This window comes from Ruditapes philippinarum, unplaced genomic scaffold, assembly GCF_026571515.1.
Source record: "Ruditapes philippinarum isolate M1 unplaced genomic scaffold, ASM2657151v2 ctg2535_1_1_1_1, whole genome shotgun sequence".
Classification (NCBI taxonomy): domain Eukaryota; kingdom Metazoa; phylum Mollusca; class Bivalvia; order Venerida; family Veneridae; genus Ruditapes; species Ruditapes philippinarum.
The window spans coordinates 360557-379772 of NW_026858958.1; the positions used below are offsets into that span (position 1 = coordinate 360557).

Consider the following 19216-nt stretch of genomic DNA (forward strand, 5'->3'; position numbering starts at 1 on the left):
CCAGACACTGATGTAGTCTTTTTTGACTACAAGCTTGGAGTACAGGTGTAACTGAAGTACTTGTTTAGCTGACTAGAATAAATAGATTTCATATCTTGTTGTCTCCTTTTTGAATAGATTATTACACACCAGATTTAAATGTCATACGATTGTTTCCTAATTGGCATTGTTTGTAATCTATTCAATTCATCCAATATTCACTTAGAAGTTAGTAATCGCATTTTGTTCAATATTGTATACATGAACAGTAAAATTTATTTTGATGTTTTTATTGAAAGATTTGATTTCAAAAGTAATATAATTATTAGACGATAGATAACTGACTAATTAACAAAGATGTTGAGATCTATTTTTATCATTGTGACCACCACTGATCTTTCACCAAATCAAATAGAACCAAGCGGGATATTTACTTTACTTTAAAAGTATGATGAAATAACGACTTTGTACACTTTGTAAATTATAACTGTTTGAAATGTTATTATATGCTATTCAAATGCATTTAATACCATTTTAAATTATTTTTGGCATAGAGTTATGGTTCTTTAACAATGTTATTCCTTTTACTTAACATTTATCACTGTCTGAAATGCTATACAAATTCTATCTATACCATTTAAATTATTTGCGGAATAGAATTAAAAACTGATAAAGAATGCAACGGCATAACTAAACAGTAAGCTCCTCTTCTTAAAAAGCTATTTAAAACAATACATTTTTCATATTTTGCAAACAATCATTTTGTTGTAATAACCCCCAAAAGTTTTAACATGTTCTAGATTTGTAATTGTAAAAGTTGTTTAACTGGTACCTGCCTAACATAGCTTACCTACAGTACTTCAGAAAATCAAACAATATTCCAAGTAGAATAAGGAGTTAGAAGTAAATCTTCATAAATGTACTATCAGACATTTAAATTATATTTTAATACCATATATGGACAAGCTATTAACGTCGGTAATTAATTTGTATTTAATAAATACTGAACATACCTTTGAGTTTGCATCTTGCTGTTTCCCATTTTCCGGTATCTAAACAAACTATTTTCTCTTGATTTGCTCTATAACCAGGGCTGCATTTTACTGTCGCTGTTGCTCCATATGTCGACGTTTTTGTTTTGTCAAGGATGACTCGTCCACGTACAATGTTTTTTACAGGACCACAGTCTGACAATGCATATAAATATGATTAAAAAAGAAACGTTTACCCACCTAAATTCAATAAAATATTACGATAACAAGACAAAGCATGATGGTACTTAAGTACGATTATTAAAGGGTATCCTTTGAACAGTCTTCAGTCAAAAGGAGTAACGTTTAAAACGTTTATATAATTTTTTTAGGTCATGTGGAAATGACCGATCGCAGAGACCTGTTAATGACATTACATTGCTATGAGTAATGGTACAAAACCAAAGAACTTGATTTTATTTACAAATTATTTATACACTCGAAGTTATATCGTGTTTATTATTATGTTACACTTTAGGAACAATAATGGAACGTCAATGAATTTATGACAACCAAGGTTGGCATATAATAAGGAAATATTTACATTTACATGTCAAAAGACAGTGGGAAATATTTGTTTTCCAGGATAGTTCGAAATAATATGGAATTTTTATGTAAACTAATTTTGCTTTATATAAACAACCAGACACTGATATAGTCTTTTTTGACTACAAGCCTGGAGTACAGGTGTAACTGAAGTACTTGTTTAGCTGACTAGAATAAATATATTTCATATCTTGTTGTCTCCTTTTTGAATAGATAATTACACACCAGATTTATATGTCATACGATTGTTACCTAATTGGCATTGTTTGTAATCTATTCAATTCATCCATAAGTTAGTAATCGCATATTGTTCAATATTGTATATATGAACAGTTAAATTTATTTTGATGTTTTTATTGAAAAATTTGACTTCAAAAAGTAATATAATTATTAGACGATAGATAACGGTCTCATTAACAAAGATGTGGAGATCTATTTTTAACATTGTGACCAAACATCTTTCACCAAAACAGATAGAACCAAGTGGGATATTTACTTTACTTTAAAAGGATGATAAAATAACGACTTTGTACACTTTGTACATTATAACTGTTTGAAATGTTATAAGATGATATTCAAATGCATTTACTAGTAATACTATTTTAAATTATTTTTGGGATAGAGCTATGGTTCTTTAACATCGTAATTCCTTTTACTTAACATTTATCACTGTCTGAAATGCTATACAAATTCTATCAATATCATTTAAATTATTTTCGTGATAGAGTTCTTTAACACTTCACTTTCTGCCTCCAGTCTTAGAAAAAGTTTCAATAAGATATCATTGATTAATAGAAGTTATAACCTGACAAGCAATACTATCATAATGGAATATTAAAAAAAAAGAAGACTTCCTCTCCCTGATATCTATAATTATGTCAAATTTAATCAAATTTCTTTTCATACTTATTAGATTATTCTCAGGTCCAACATTGGCATTCAGTATGAATAACATTTTTGATGTTTTAGAAACTGTAAGCAGCACATTTTTGTTTATCTTATAGAGGATAATGAATGAGTGTAACTTTAATAATGAATTGATCGAACGAGTTGAAAAAAAATATATTGTGCGAGCCTCTGGCGAGGATAATATTATTTTTTTCAACGAGTTGAATAAATTCAGTACTGAATTTACACGAAATTAATATTCTATTTATCACATACCCAAAATAAAGACCGTTTTAAGTGAAAAGAGTCTTTTTTCATTGACGCGCCTATATTATAACGGTAACATTTAGCACATCTTTACACTATTAGTGTAATACCGTTTATAAGGAGTCGTAAAATCGACACGGGTATGTAATAAAACTCTTAACTGCATGAGCACTTTGTTAACAATGGCTGTTTTCATTGAAAGTCTCCTGTTCCAAGTTCAGATTGCAATGAAATTATAAAAGATGCTTCAATATTCACCAAACTTGGCACAAATAGTTGACTGCACCATGACCTTTGTAATCTTACATTTCCTGTTTCCATGGCAACGAAGGGACATATCAAAATTGCCAAATATCATATTTTGCGTTTAATTTTCCATCCAAACTGATTTCAAAGTGCTGCAACTCAATGAATTGAGATACAGACAAAGGCTTTCAGCGTTGGTTACTTGTTATCTTCTGATTGACCTGAAGCTAATTACTCTTACAGGTCAAAAATATTGTTGGCGATGAGGGGGGTGCAGCTGACCCCTTCAAAATCTCAAACAGAAAAGGGCACATCACCCCTCTGGCACCCACTACCCCCTGATTTCTCTTTCTGTTTGGGACAGCGCAGAAAAATGTGATCACTTTTTCTTACAACATTTCTCCAACAGAAACATGTGTTTGGTGCCCAAACAGGATTTTACACTATTTGAGGCCTAAAAGGGGGCGTATATATGAGGCAAAGCATTCAAGGAAATTATTAGAAATTATGCAAGGTAATTTATAGATTTTTGACAAACTGATTTCCCCGCTGTTTAAAGATTCAACAACATGTCTCTCATAAGAAAAGCGTGTATAATGACTTAAATATCAACTTTAGTCATATAACAGACACATGTTTAACAAACTTTTATGCACTTATTTATATCATATTTAAACATCCGACATGAAAGAAGTTTTTATCAACTTTTCCATGCCTTTATGTGACTTAAACAAAGTCTAAAAGGGAAATGTAAGCAATAAAAGTAATATCTTAAAGCATCACTACCCATAGGCACAAAACTTAATCTAATTTTTTTTTTTCAATTAGATTTTAATTAAAATATCTACTTTTTTATCAAGTAGCGTTTACTTTAGACGTTACAGCATCTCAGTGGTACCTATGTTGGCTCATCACGCTGTTAAAGCCACAAATCGTGCGAATTTTGAAAAACTGTATTTATAATTTAAATAGAAATGAACATAGAGAGATCTCTAAATATGGAAACCCATGTTCTATTTTATAGAAACAACATGGCATATTATCAGGATATCAACGACCTCTGTGACAGCCTATTTTCCTGTCCGATGCATGGTTTATCTTTCAAAGAAATATATAATTTCTTTGTGTGAAATCATATATAAAAAGACATTATTATTACTATTATCATATCAATTTAATTTTACCTTTTTTTGCGCAAATGGATTTTTGCCATTTACCGGTTTTTAGGCAGACAATTTTCTGCTGACTTGCTTGATAACCAGGATCGCATTCAATAGTCGCCGTAGCTCCAACGGACGTTTTTGATTTTTTGTCGAGAGAAACCTGTCCATTTTTAATGTTTTCGACTGAGCCACAATCTGCAAAATGGTTTTTTTTTAAATCTCCAAATCTTTCGTACGTTCAATATATTACATTACAATAGCACTATGTAGAAATTAAAATGCAATTTACCCAAGTTATTTTTTATGGAACAGTCTCGACTGGAATATATAGTTTTGGTTTTTAAATAAGGTTATCACTTTGAAGATATGTATTGTTTGTTTGTTTGTTTTGAATTATCTTATCATTTTTTTATTTGTTATTGCTTCACTCTGGCTCTTTTTAACCTTAAATGCGAAGTACCTCATCTAAGACCAAACAAGTTCAAAGACAGTATGAAAACAAATATAGGTGATACATCATGCACTTTTTCACATTAGTTCAGTTAAAATGAAAGTTCCAGAAAATAATTTACTCTGATAAAAACCTTTCACGCTGTTATGTCTAAGATTGAAAGCGGCATCTGGATTTTCCCAAGATTAAATTTTTTTTTTTGGTCTGCTTTAAAAACAGTATCACATTTAACAATTGCCGATGCTCCTTTCTACGGTTGAAAGTCTTTCAAATGTCACTTTTCAATTTTGATATTTTCCAACAGATCTGTAATCTGTTATTAGGTTTTCCTTTCACACCAAATCTAACACATTCAAACAGTTTCAGTTTATAAGTCATGTATGATATAAGAAATACAGTACTAATTTTCTTAATCAAATGCGGAAACAGATCCGAAAAAGTAAGAAAACATTTGTTTTATTCAAAAAGAATGTAATTACTAAGAAGTTTTTTGTTTCTCGTTAGGCTTTTTTTCACATTCAACTGTATTGTTTTTTCGTGTATAGAGAAGTTAGAATAGTAAGTGGTCAAATGTCAAGACATGAACCTTGTATGAAAAAAAAAATCAGTTCCCTACCTGCATTGGTCATGGCCAGTTGATGACCCAAATTATTTTTATCAAGGGGTCAAAAGTCAGGATCACATTGACTTGTATTTAAATAGATTTTCAAACCAATAACTCGACAACCCATTGGCCCTCGATCCCCTTACTTACTTACAGGTGTATTCACCTTGGTCAGTAGATGAGTACTTTTGATTTGCGTTGGTTAACAGTTTTACGTGATCCAATGGCTTAACCTATCAAAGCTTTGGCTTTATAAAAAGGGTATACAAGATTTTTACATAAACAAAAATAGAAGAGTCGGGCCATTCCATATATAAAGATCATGATTTATGTCACTTTTGTAGAGGTCAACAAAGCAATGCTACATACAAAACATTCATACTCTTGACACAATAAAACTCATATAAGTACATATTAACTACGTGTTCCCAATTTCATTGGTTAAAAAAGCTGGCAGGATACGAAATTGCTAACAGACTTACTAACAGACACACAACCAGTTGTATAATAATTGGCGCCGAAATTGCTCGGGCGTATAAAAAATGTACATGAATTACGTTGGTTATAATTTCCTATTATTTAGTACAAGGAAGAAAATCGTAATTCTATCACTATAATGCACATAATCACAATAACAACTAAAACTGTGTTCAAAGGACACGGATGCCCCCACTGACAACATAAATATGATATATAGTGAAAAAATCAACAAAGGGCCATAATTCTGTTAAATTTGGTCGCAGCAAAAGTTCCGCCCTTAACTACCATCTACACATTAAGGTTGTTCATCCTTGGAAGTTTATGCAAAATCTGCCATTCAGCTTAAGAGGAGTTGCGTTCTCAAAATTTATATTTGGTATTTAGTGAAAAAAATCAACAAAGGGCAATAATTCTGTTAAATTTGGTCGCAGCAAGAATTCCTTCCTTTACTACCATCTAAACATTAAGGTTGTTCATCCCTGAAAGTTTATGCAAAATCTGCCATTCGGTTTAAGAGGAGTTACGTTCTCAAATTTTATATTTGGTATATAGTGAAAAAATCAACAAAGGGCCATAATTCTGTTAAATTTAGTCGCAGCAGAAATCCTTCCTTTACTACCATCTACACATTAAGGTTGTTCATCCCTGGAAGTTTAAGCAAAATCTGCCATCCGGTTTAAGAGGAGTTGCGTTCACAAAATTTCTATATGGAATATAGTGAAAAAAATAACAAAGTGCTATAATTCTGTTAAATTTGGTCGCAGCAAAAATTTCTTCCTTTACTGCCATCTACACATTAAGGTTGTTCATCCCTGGAAGTTTAAGCAAAATCTGTCATCCGGTTTAAGAGGATTTGCGTTCACAAGATTTCGGGATGTCCGGACAGACGAACGGACGGACGGGCAGACGTACGTACGTACGGACAAGTGCAACGCTATATGCTCCCAATTTGTGGGGGGCATAAAAACAGGACTATTGAATAATGATAAATACCCAAAATGACCGTATTTATCCAGCTCACTTGCGGTTTTATGACCGCATATGAATAAAGCGATGATGAGCAAGAATCTGATGATGCTACTGTTAATCCTTGCAACATAATTGTGTTTTTCTTCGATCCAAATATTGGGTATCCCGGCTAAAATTATAAAAAAAAAATGCTCCCTTAGATATCAATTTCTTTGAAATGTAATTTCAAAAATAGCAAGACCTAATCAAAACTAGTTTTTTGTAAACTTGAACATTTTCGAAACAAATTGAAATCTCAACGCAGCCTTATCATTACTGTCACAAGACAAAGCACATAAAAAGAATGGCATTATTCATATGTGCGTTGAATGTAACTGATAAGTCTTTTTTATTCTTGTTGCAAACTAAATTTTAAGCTACGTTTGCATGCAAAAGTATTTTCTTTTCGCTTGAAAAATCTTGCTGTTTGCTTAATCATTTGGTCAATTCTCGTAAATAATGTAAAAAAATTGTCTCTGATATTCAAATATTTTTACGTAAACAGAATGAAGCGTTCGGAAAATTATCGTGCACCTTCTTGAATACCATAACGGTTTTACTGTTCATGCGTCATTTTCTTCAAAAGAAATATAATCACTTTTTTTATATAATCTGCAGGTGTTTCTTTTTCCAAAATCATTTTAAAATATTTGTTTTAACTGCATGTAGATGTATATAGCTTTTTACACTTCAAAGTGTCTAATTTATTCATTAATTTAATAATATAATTGAAACATATACTGAAAGTTAAACCATATTTAAAAGTAGAAAGTTTGAAAGTAAAACAAGATTCATATAGAGATATAAATCATAACAATTGAACATACGAAACATTTAGTAGTTTTGCCTATGTTGACTTGAAAACATTTGTGTGTCTTTCCAAAATTGCCTTCAATGCCTTTCGCCACACACTGATTGCCTCTGACAAATACAACATCATTTGCAGTTACTTTATCTGTAATATCAAAGCAATAAGCGACTTTAATAAATTAATGACTGTTGCATAAGCAATCTAAATCTTCGTAGTATAGCTTTACTGACGTATTTGTTAAAACAGACTTTGGTTACATGATAACAATGTACAAACGATCACTAATCTGAAAGCAAAGTTTGTCATAAATCAATCTCGTTGTTTAAACTAATTAACAGTATTGGTATTGGTAATATACACGTAAAGTATGACAAAAACGACTCCCGATGTAATAAGATATAAAAACATGAACCAATTTAATCAATTTAATACATATGCAATAAAAGCAACCGATGTCATAAGTGAAAATACAAACAACATTTATACATAGTTTGATTCTTACATTCATTAAATATAATAACACAAAACCATATGTCAATAAAAAGAAAATTACCAATATATCAGTTTATGTTTACATAATTATAATTTTATACCACCAATAAATGTTTATTATTGGACTCGTGGTAGCAAAACATAAATCAAAGTTTACATTTATATGCACAGGGCCAAATATTTCAAAATATGGTGCTTCAATAGTTTTGAATTGAAATAGATTTGCTCATTTGAAACAAAATATTAGGCACCGAATAATTGTAGTTGAGTTTGCAACCGTGGGATATAAAAGCATATGTAAAAGGATTCTCAAGTCGGTTAAAGCGGCCTTTGAATAATCTTTTTTAAGGCAAACAATGCTTATTTTAGATAAATAGTTTCATATTATAAAAAGAATTAAGGTGGAAAAAAAAAATTTGCCAACGATAAAATAGAAATCGCTCGATACTTCTTATATATCGGTACGCTCCCAATATTAAAATTAGTAAGGCACACGACTTGTTTCACGATCTTCTATTTCAAGACACGAACGTCTGTCAGACCGTATATGTCACGAAATGTATTTGTCACACGTGTGAAACATAGTCGGCCGAATTCATCACACCTTTCTTTATGTGCCAAATGTGTTTCTGCAATTTGGTAGTAAATGCCCGACCGTTTATGTCACACAATTTAAATCAAACATTATCATCGTCGTCGTCACCAGCTGCAGCAAAACCTTGCTCTCATCAACGTCAACGATTCATCATCATTATCAACAACAACAACATTATCGCCACCACCAACAACAACAAGCAATGTTTTTTCAAGTCCACACCGCTTTGCATATTATTTTCCTAGGAAAGATGTCTACACTACCAAGGACGTATACTTGGTTGGATAAAAGAATTTTTAGCTACATGATCTATTCAAGTTACACTTAATGGCTCATGTTAAGAAAAAGTAGTGACAGTAAATGGATGCCGAAAGGAAGTGTCTGAAGTCCAATAATCTTTAGTTTGACAATGAACACCTTAAACGAAACAATAGAGAAATGTAATGAGCCAAATAAAACAATAGAGAAAATCACAATTTTTTTAATGATTCGCCCCCTGGATTATATCAAAATTACAAGAACTGACGACCAAAAAGATGCAGTTTACACTTTATCAACTCCTGTTTGGTTTAATTAACAGATAAAAATCAGTTTATTACAATCACAACAAGGTCCGTCCAGGATTAGAACTTGCAACTACTTGGTGACCATTCCGTAATTCTTACTAGTAAGTATCAAGATCTATAATGTCACTACAATTGTAAGAGTTACTCTTAACAAATTACGGTAACAAATATTGCCAACAATGCCTATTATCTATAAAAACGGAAAAGTATATGATTATTCTAACAAAATCAAATAGATGTATCGTATGCTAAGAAAGTAGCAAAGACTACAAACTGGTCGAGACAAACCGTGCTGCGAAACAGTAATCATTGTATAACCAACTAATGTCAACTTAACTTGTAAAATAAATGAAAGTAGCATAAATTATGAAAGCTTAGTAACGGTCAATTTACATATTATAAGATATTATGCATATCATTTTAACATTTTAAAATTTAGGCAAATTGCAATAAAATTCAAAAAATGGTACAGCAGGTTCGGGAAAAATTGAATACGCCAGGTTTTGGAAATATAATCGAGGAAACCAAAATGAAACAAAACATATACGCATCTGTTTATACATGCGAAATGACCAAAATCCAATAAAGCAGTACAAATAAAACTATAAATGTGTTCATAGGACACAGGTGTTCTCACACTCCATCGTTTTGTCAATCTTATGACTCTAGATCAAATATTTTTGGGCTACATGTGACACAAAGAGAAAACTAAAATCTTTTACTAAGTCAACAGCAATAACTTTACAGATACTGAATAAATCCTCAAGCAAACCCCAAGGTGCATAAGTACACATGTTGACCAACATTCTTGTAAACTTTCAGGCCTACAGGTCAAAAACATTTTGAGCTATGCATGAACAAGTTTAAAATTTCAAATTTATATTAAAACAAGGGCAAAATTGAAAAAAAATCTACATGCAAGACCCCAGGTGCACATCGTCACAGACAGAGATGTTGATCATTATTTCTGTGAAGTGGTTGATTCTAACTGAAGCACTCAAGGAACAGAACATAATGGAACGGTGTTTACTAAGTTCAGGGTAATTACTGCATAAATCCACAATCTAACCCCCAGGTGTACAACAACGGATGCCAACCAACATTTTCTACAGTTTTATAAATTAAGATCATGTAACTTTTGTTGCCACACAAGACCCAAGTTGAAAACTAATTTTCTGTAGTAATTCAATGGCAATAACTCTAGAGTTACTGGATAAATCCTCAAGCGCATCCTAGGGTTCACAACTACACTTGCTGACCAAAATTCCCATAAGTAAGTTCCATGACTCTAGGTAACATACTTTTTGTAAATTGAAAATTGCAAAATTTAAAATTTTACTAAGTTAAAATCCAATTACTTTGACAAAACAAGCAAAAAAAACAACAACAAAAAAACACAAAAAAACATACAAATGAAACCCCATGTGAAAAACTCCACATGCTGAGCAATATTCCTGAAAGTTTCATGACTCTTGGTTGAATACTTTTTGAGCTACGTGCGATACAATTTGACAGTTGCAAATATTTACTAAGTCAACAGCAATTACTTTTCGAACAACACTCACGCCGCACGCAAATACCAAGGTGCACAACTACACATGCTGACTAACATTTCTGCAAAGTTTTGTGACTCTAGGTCAAACCCCTTTTTAAGGTACGTGCGACACAAAATGAAAACGGACGGACGTGTCAACATTTGGGGTTTATGTGCCGTTTCTTTGACTTTTATGTGGCATTTTCCTACATAAACCAGTAAAATTATCACATAAACCAGTCGGTTAAGGAAATTTCCTTCGTTTCATTTTTAGACTAGGATTATGGAAGAAATGAAGCTCATAGACAATTTGATGTTTGCCCGGATAGACGGACGTACAGACGGACGGACAAGGGTAAATCTAAATGCCCTTATATTGAAAAATTATTCCGAATTTATAACGGAAAATCTTGAAAAAGCAATAGTATGGATTCCTAGTCATGTAGGTCTTTCCGAAATGAGCGAGCTGATTAATGCTCGAAACTGGCAGTGACGACTTCAGTTTTTTAAACGTAACACTTATCATGAAAGAAATACAGCTACATAAGTAGAAAAATAGCAGAAAAGACATATTATGAAAGAAATATTGGAATATAAACAGTATAGAGATAATAGAATTCCGCCTAACAAATTAATCCCATATCAATGTAAAAGAAAACTTAATGGAATATATTCACGCCTAAAATTAGATAACTCAAGATTAAAAGGGCATATAACAATTGTCTTACATTAAAATAGGCGAAAACATTCGAACATGTACTTTTTCACAGAGCACAACTCAAAGATATAGAATAATCCATATTTGAACTTGGATTAGAGTGAATAAACAAGTAGTATAGATACTTTTGAATGCGCAACATAAAATAGCTGGCCAAATTCGTACCTCAGTATCTAAGTTCATAAAAGACAGTGGTTTTATAAACAAAATTGAAAAATGAATTATAAAGCAAACAAATGCATATCACTTAACACTCTTATATAGAAATATACCAAGATAAAATTTCTGAAATAGTTACTAAGAAACAATACAGAATTGTTTTTCTAAAAGAAAACGAAAAGTGACTGCCGCTTTGTTTATAATGCATAGGAATTGATGAAATGTCGTATACAGACGCTAAAAGTAAATGTATCAAACTTCAACCTGATAAACCGATTTAAATATTCTTTAGCAAATTGGAATATTGAGAAAAGAAAGAAATAATGGCAATGCAATTAAACAATCAAACAATTTACCGGCCTCGTCTTTACTGTAGAGCTGATAATCGTAGTCGGGTGAGGGCAATCTTAAGTTAGAAAGTTTTGCAAATTTAGTTTTTGTTTCCTTAGTTGTCCTAATCTGAAGAAGGACGAATTCTTCGCCAACGGAGTCCTGAAATATAAAGAATAATATTTTGCCATTAGCTGCTTAAACATACATTTTTGAAATTTGATATCAGATTTGATATTGACTAGAAAAAGAGACTTAAGACATGTTCACCACACATTTTGGAAAAAAAATTGAATGAAAATTGATACTTAAAAAAGAAGTTTTATACTACGGAGGGAAGTCTGGATCTGAGTGTCTTGGTGTTAAAGACCGTCGACACTGGCGTAGTTTGCATTATTAATGTTCAAACCTCGTCGTGTAAGGAAATAAGTTATTTCATGTTTAAAAAGTAATTTCCATTTAACTGCTGCTCTAATAGAATAATAAAGTCGCGTTTGATATGAAGTATTTTCACCATTGATTACAGTCGTTTTTAACTGAAATGTTTGAACTCAACAAAATTGCCATTACATCATGCACAATGCTAGAAAGTCATTAGTTCATACCCATTTCATGTAGAATGACAACGTATCGGTATTTTTTGTAACTTTGTACAATTTTCTCGGAATTTTCTTAAACTTACACCACACAATTGAAGAACTGTTGTGTAATAAAGGTCTTTAATACAATGAATAATTAAGTTTTAGAAACATCAAATCACGAAATTATTATTTTTGGAAGTTGTTGCCAAGTTTGAGATACATAATCCGATATTATATATATTTATATAGCATATTCTAAAATGTTTTGGAACAAAATATCATTATTCATCATATAAATGATCATAATAAATCAATAAGAACTTAATCAACATTATTTTCCTAGCTATCAGAATATCCAAAATGATATATTTATTTATCAGTATTTGAAAAAAAAATGGACATTGTGAGCATTGTAGACCTATCCACTTAAAAAAAACATAAAGTATCATGCACATAAAATAAAACTTTTCTCACTCACCCTGTCTTCAGCAATGACCTGTTTTGAACCATCTTGATTTTTGATACTGTACTTTCCGAGCTTGCTAAAATTTCAAAGAATAAATAACTTTAACATTATAAACAGACGGGCAATTTTGCATACACACACAGAAATATATATATTTATAAGAAAAATGAATTATTTGGAAAGTTTTGATTGACACTATCAATTATTGTTTAGTTATACTTTATTGATAAGCTTTATTGTACTGATATGTTGAAACCAAAACAGAACAAAAATTGATAATGACGTCGACATTTTTTACGTTGCGTGCACATGTGAACACAAATAACGTCAAATGACGTTGGTTACTATGGTTTTATGTTTATTTGCCCTGATGATATAGATACTGGTCGGCATTATATTAAATTGAGAATTCACATACATATAAATGTATGAGTCGGGGATGACAAAATCAACATAGTGCGTTTGCGACCAGCATGTATCCAGACCAGCCTGCGCATCCGCGCAGTCTGATCAGGATCCATGCTGTTCGCTTACCAACCCTATTACAAGTAAAGAAACTGATAGCAAACAGCATGGATCCTGATCAGACTGCGTTGGTTTTGTCGTGACGCGGCTCATATATAAAACAAATAAAGTCATGAGCGAGAAATTATAAACGTATATTCATGACATAATTAAATGATGCAGGAGATATTTTCAAAAAAGTAAAAGTATCACAAATGTACATCAAAACTACCCAAATTAGTTCATTTTTCATGATTTTTTATTTACTTTTATTTTTTGTATGTGTGCAAAATTGTCTGTCTGTTTGAAATGAATGAAATAGTTATATTTCATATTTCTAAGAACACAATTATAAGCAAACTTAAGATTCATATGGTATCAAACTTGAAATGTGTAAAGATCAGCAGTCCGCAAAAGACCAACATCATACTTGGGTTCAGTAGGTTAATATCAAAGTTTAAGAATTATTGTAACAAAACCAATTTATTTTGAGGATTTTCATTTTATTTTACTAGAAATACAAATAAATCTAATAAATCAGGAAAGATGTTTGCGGCGTTATCTTTTGTTGTTTCTGCACATTATTAAGTTATTGTCCTGACATCTGAAGAAACTATCCGATATTTGCTAAAATGTTTCCAATATCTTAATTTTGAATACTTTCCAATCTAATGTTTTTATCTATTAAAATAATAAAAATTTAATTTTTCATGCGTACAGATGTGTGAATATTAAGAGGATATTTTAATCGTTTGAATCAAATATGGAATATATTTTCACGAAACATGATGAAATTCCATACATTTTCACGAGCCGGAAAGGCGAGTGACATATGTAATTTAAAAGAAGTGTTATCATGTTTAGTGCAGTTACAATTGTACAGCGAGCAATAATGAATGGATGACGCGGTTCGAATTCAATACACAATTATTCACATCCATAACTGTTTCGAAAAGAAGAAAAAAAACATAATTGGATAACTTTCGACGATAAAATGAATAGGTGAAAATAGTCTTTTAAATACAATTTTTGATTCGGCGCCCACGTTCATTTTCTGTTGTTTTTTTAATATTTCTTTTTCACAAATATGAAATATATTAGGCTGATATGACACCACATTTCATGGGTAGAATTAAAATGTTTTTATAAAAGTATTGTACCGAGACAATACATTTTTTACCTAATACAAACGTGTTAACTTCCATAACTTTAAATATGTTAAGCCAAATTGAACCCTTAAATTTGAAGATTTTAGAATTCATAAAGATTGATATTGTTGATATCATAGACATTTTTCCATAGTTTATTTAATATTCGGATTTTAGTTTCTTACATTCTTAGAAACACATAATTCATTCTTTATTTGTCAACTGAAAGCAAAAAAATTTAAACATAAGTTTGTGTGTGCTTTTACTCAGAGACAAACTTACTAAACAATTATGTTATTAAACAAAAGATTAATTTCCTATAATTAATCGTACAAATGACTGAATTGTAAAGAATATAAGTAAGATATAAGGAGTGTAAAAACCTTTTCTTCTTTTTTTTTAAATTTTCCAGCAGTGATAATATATTTTAACTTAGAAAAATAAGTGAAGATATCAAATAGAAATAAAGTTACACTTATTTTCTGACATAGTGTTATTAACAAAGAAAAAGAACAATGCAAAAAACACAATAGGCAGCAGAAGTAAAGGGGACTCCTTAGGACCACCAATGCACACTTGCAGCGGCATTATTGAAGTATATATGGAAAATGACCCATCTTACTATTGCCAAAATTTCATCATTATTTCATATTTAATTTTCCGGAAGAATTAGATTTTATATTTAAAATGACATTACGATTGTATTTAAAGAATATTATTTCAGTCGAGAAATTGATTCATTATACCCTTGTTTCATATTCTATTTTAAGAATGACATTATCATGTTTTAAATAAAAGAAAATGTCGTATAACCGGCATTGCCGAGAAATTAAAAAGATGTACATACTATTATATCATTATATCGTATATTGTTATCCATAAATTAATCGAATCAATATAAAATAATGAACTTTATTAATGCAAAAATAACTATTTTAAACGGATTTTTTTTAATTCCATTTTTCATTGAACAGCTTTGAAAATAGATAATTTTTATAACCAAAAATATTACTTTTATCGGCCATGTTTCCTGTTAGACGACCTGCGACAAAATGACTAAAATTATAAATACATCATATTTTTATTGAAAGAAAGATTAGTTATTTCTATAAATAGTTACAAAATTTGACTTTTCAACACTTTTTTGTAATATGTAATTGTTAATTTATGATTGTCTTGCACTTTGCATCTGACTTTGATAATATTTTATGGGTAGAATAAAAGGTAATTACTCGCAATTTATAGATATGTTCAAATAAAATAACTGACCTAGTATGATTTTAGGGTTTTATCGCATAATAATTATTAACACGGACCAAGAGTTTCGACTTTGTTGGTGTATTCTAAATTTACACCTTTCACAAAATTACAGAAAGTTAAATTTCTGTTTTTCATTTCTATACACTTATATATAACGTCCCATTACAAAATCAAAAGTTTGTAACCATTAAAAACTATGATTTTTCCCAGGGTTTAAAACATGACCGAATGAGTGCAGTAGAGTTCCAATGAAATTGCTAAAACCAATATGGTAATGTATATTTAAGGATGAATACCCTTAATGGGCACCTTAAAGAACTGTAAAATTGACAACATAGGACAGTTATATGCCTTTAACGTCACCTGCATGAAAATTTAAACAAAATTTACCGTGCAGTTTATGAGCGTTGGACATTTTTTGCCATTATCGTTATAATGAAAAATATTTTCCTATTGCTCATTGTTCAGAAATAAATAATGACATTCAGGTTACAAATTACACGAACATAATGATAGTTTCTAAACAAAATGTTTTTAATATGTATAAAAATGTTACCGACTCCACCCACTTTAAACATTCATATGTAAAAACTACTAAAAAGCCTTATTAAAAAATATCCCTGAAATTTGAAACAACGAGGGGCTGTTTTTAAAATTTGCCTAATTTTTTTCAAAAGTATATTAGTTGATCTTGCAAAATATAAAATACTTTTACCGCTTAGTTTTTATTTTATTTAAATTTGAAATCATATTGTATCCTATTTACTATTTAATTTGAAATTATTTAGCAAATTAACACATACAATAATTATATTATTAAAATCAAACACTTTTTTCTTTCCATAAAGGATCTAAGAGATACATAAATAATGTTGAAAAGAAAAAAAATGTTGCCCTTTTCTTGGGTTTGAACCCACGCCCCTCAGTTTCAATGCGGTTGACAGAGATTTACTCTTTAAAATGTAGGTAATGTATTAGGGTCGGTCTACTGATCAGTACGTTTCGTTTTACTTAAGTGTATCCATTAAACGATTATGTACTATCCTTAATGATATGAATACTTAATTCTTTAATAACAACTTTTCTGTCTTTTATGACGCATTGTTTTTTCGACATTACCTGAGAAAAAATATGTTACTTCTAGTTACATCCTTATTTTTAGATTTTTGATTTAAAATTGATTACATTTTCAGTAGTGTAGCTGATTTGTTCTTCCGAGACTAAAAATCGTTCTACGAACAATCCACTGTTATGTATCATCAGCTTTATTATTAAAATTTCTTCTTATATTATTGTTAATTAGCCATATTTCAACGTCTTTAAATTTATGAGAACCTGTAACGGATGTACAAAGCCGAGAGATTATATTGTGCAAGATTATATTGCTGGCGTGACTTTAGCTTGTAGCCGTAAGGGGCCAGTGGTAAAAAAGAATAGATATTAATATAAAACAGAAATTCCTAACTTGGTTATAAAATATGATACAACTTACATTTTAGTATCGACACAGTCAGCAAGAGTGAGTATCCAAGCATCAGAAATTTGTACACCAGCACAAACCTCATCATTCCCAAGTTTTATATACACTATCAATTTTTCTGTTGACCTCAAAGTGTTGGCTCTCTCACTAAGAAGCTTCTTCGCACCTACGCTGTCCACTTGCCCTAAAGTCAGCACATGAAAAATACATGACAATGTAGATTTAATAAATGGATCTGCTATAAAAAAAATAACAGTTTCTTTTAATTTACTAATCACTATCAATTAGAAAATTCACCATAAATGAAAAGAATGAAATAGTTGTTTTCAAAATATTACAATTTCGCTGAATAAATATATATACTTACATAGCATGACAAGAAAAAGTATTTTCAAGCTATCCATTGTGTATATGCACCTATACAAACAGATAGATAAAATAATACTGATATCTGAGTATTTCCTTTTATAGAAAAATTCGAAACAGCCAAAGGAAAAAAAAATATTCAATGACGTTTTAATTTATTTTACTATCCTTAGGGTAATTTCAAATACGTGTGGGATTGTAGGGATTGTGTAAGAACATACATGTAATTGAATTTCTAAAAGAAAGGTTTTAAGACTTTTGCTAGGCTTTGTAAACACTGTGCTCAAGCCTGACACATCAAAATTCGGAACGAAAAATCAATATATAAACCTGCAGTTCCATTTGAGAGAAGGACTCGTGATTATAATAGATTAGATGTATGTAGTCGTTAGCACATGTTTCGTTAACTTTTTTGGTATAACGATTTGCCTTTGAAATGCTTTCCACGTGTCTGTGCGAAATCATTTCACTATGAAATTTAGAAATTTATCTTATTAATAAGTCATTTTATAAAACTAAACACAAGAAATCATAAATTTCGCAATTTTGATCCATTTTAAAAAGCTCTTAAATTGTGTGCAAAACGTTTAAAACATATGGTGGCTGCAGCTCCGCCATTTAACTTGGTACTTCTAGACTGTTCGCTTAGAGGGGCCGCGGGGCGAAAACACAAATGGTAAAAAATCAGCCACTATAAAAACCTGACGAATTATTTAATAAAGCTATAGTCTGAAGTCACTTCTAGTTATAGAAAGCTGAGAGAGTATGTCAAGAATATCTGATCTATTTAAATTTAACACCACTAATATATGTTAATGTTTGAATAATGATCAGTATCTTCTCATGTAACACTTGTTAGATAAGATCCAGTTAATTTAAATTACCAACAATCACGAATTATACATGCATATGTATATAGTTTGAATCGCGATAAAAATCTCTTCGGGTAAACAACAGCTATAAAGGTCTAAACGCCAAACCTGAAAAGTTCTGACATACATGTATGTTAAAAATACTAAATGAAAATAAAGCTATATATATACACTTTTTTTCGAGAGAAAAAAAAGAGAATATATATAACGCGAATAAAAAAAAATTCCTTTTTTAGAGACTTGGAGGGCGGGAACAGGGAATACTTATAGCTACGTAATATTTATAATAAAAATAATAATAATAATTCGTATGTAATAAAAAATGACAGATTCGATGCATGATAAAAGTGAGATATTGTTTATTTAAAGTTGGTTTTGTTTGTACACGCTGTGGTTCATGGAGGGGTTATTCATCATAATATTAGCGCTTCAAGCTGAGGTAAACGGATGGTTATCAGTATATAAAATTTGATGTTATCATAAACTTGCAATTTTGTGTTAAATAAATGATAATTAAACTTTTATTACATCTCTTTTATCATTTATCATATCTGTCTTTTTAACTTTTGTATTATTAAAAAGAAACAATTATGAAAAATAATACTAATATATTTAAACTTTACTTTTTTTATTTTTATTGCTTGTTTTTTTTCTTTCATGTATCACTTGTT

General features: G+C 30.5%; 1 protein-coding gene across 1 annotated transcript; it reads right to left on the reverse strand.

Moving 5' to 3' along the window:
• Positions 1-121: 121 nt before the first annotated feature.
• LOC132754795 (uncharacterized) lies at positions 122-17752 on the reverse strand. The gene is made up of 9 exons (XM_060745506.1): positions 17675-17752; positions 17320-17491; positions 12928-12991; positions 11895-12030; positions 7491-7618; positions 6649-6793; positions 4142-4315; positions 993-1166; positions 122-177 (listed from the first exon to the last, which is right to left on the reverse strand). Exons 1-9 carry the CDS (start codon positions 17709-17711, stop codon positions 122-124), a joined length of 1086 nt encoding a protein of 361 aa, XP_060601489.1. The 5' UTR covers positions 17712-17752.
• Positions 17753-19216: the final 1464 nt, after the last annotated feature.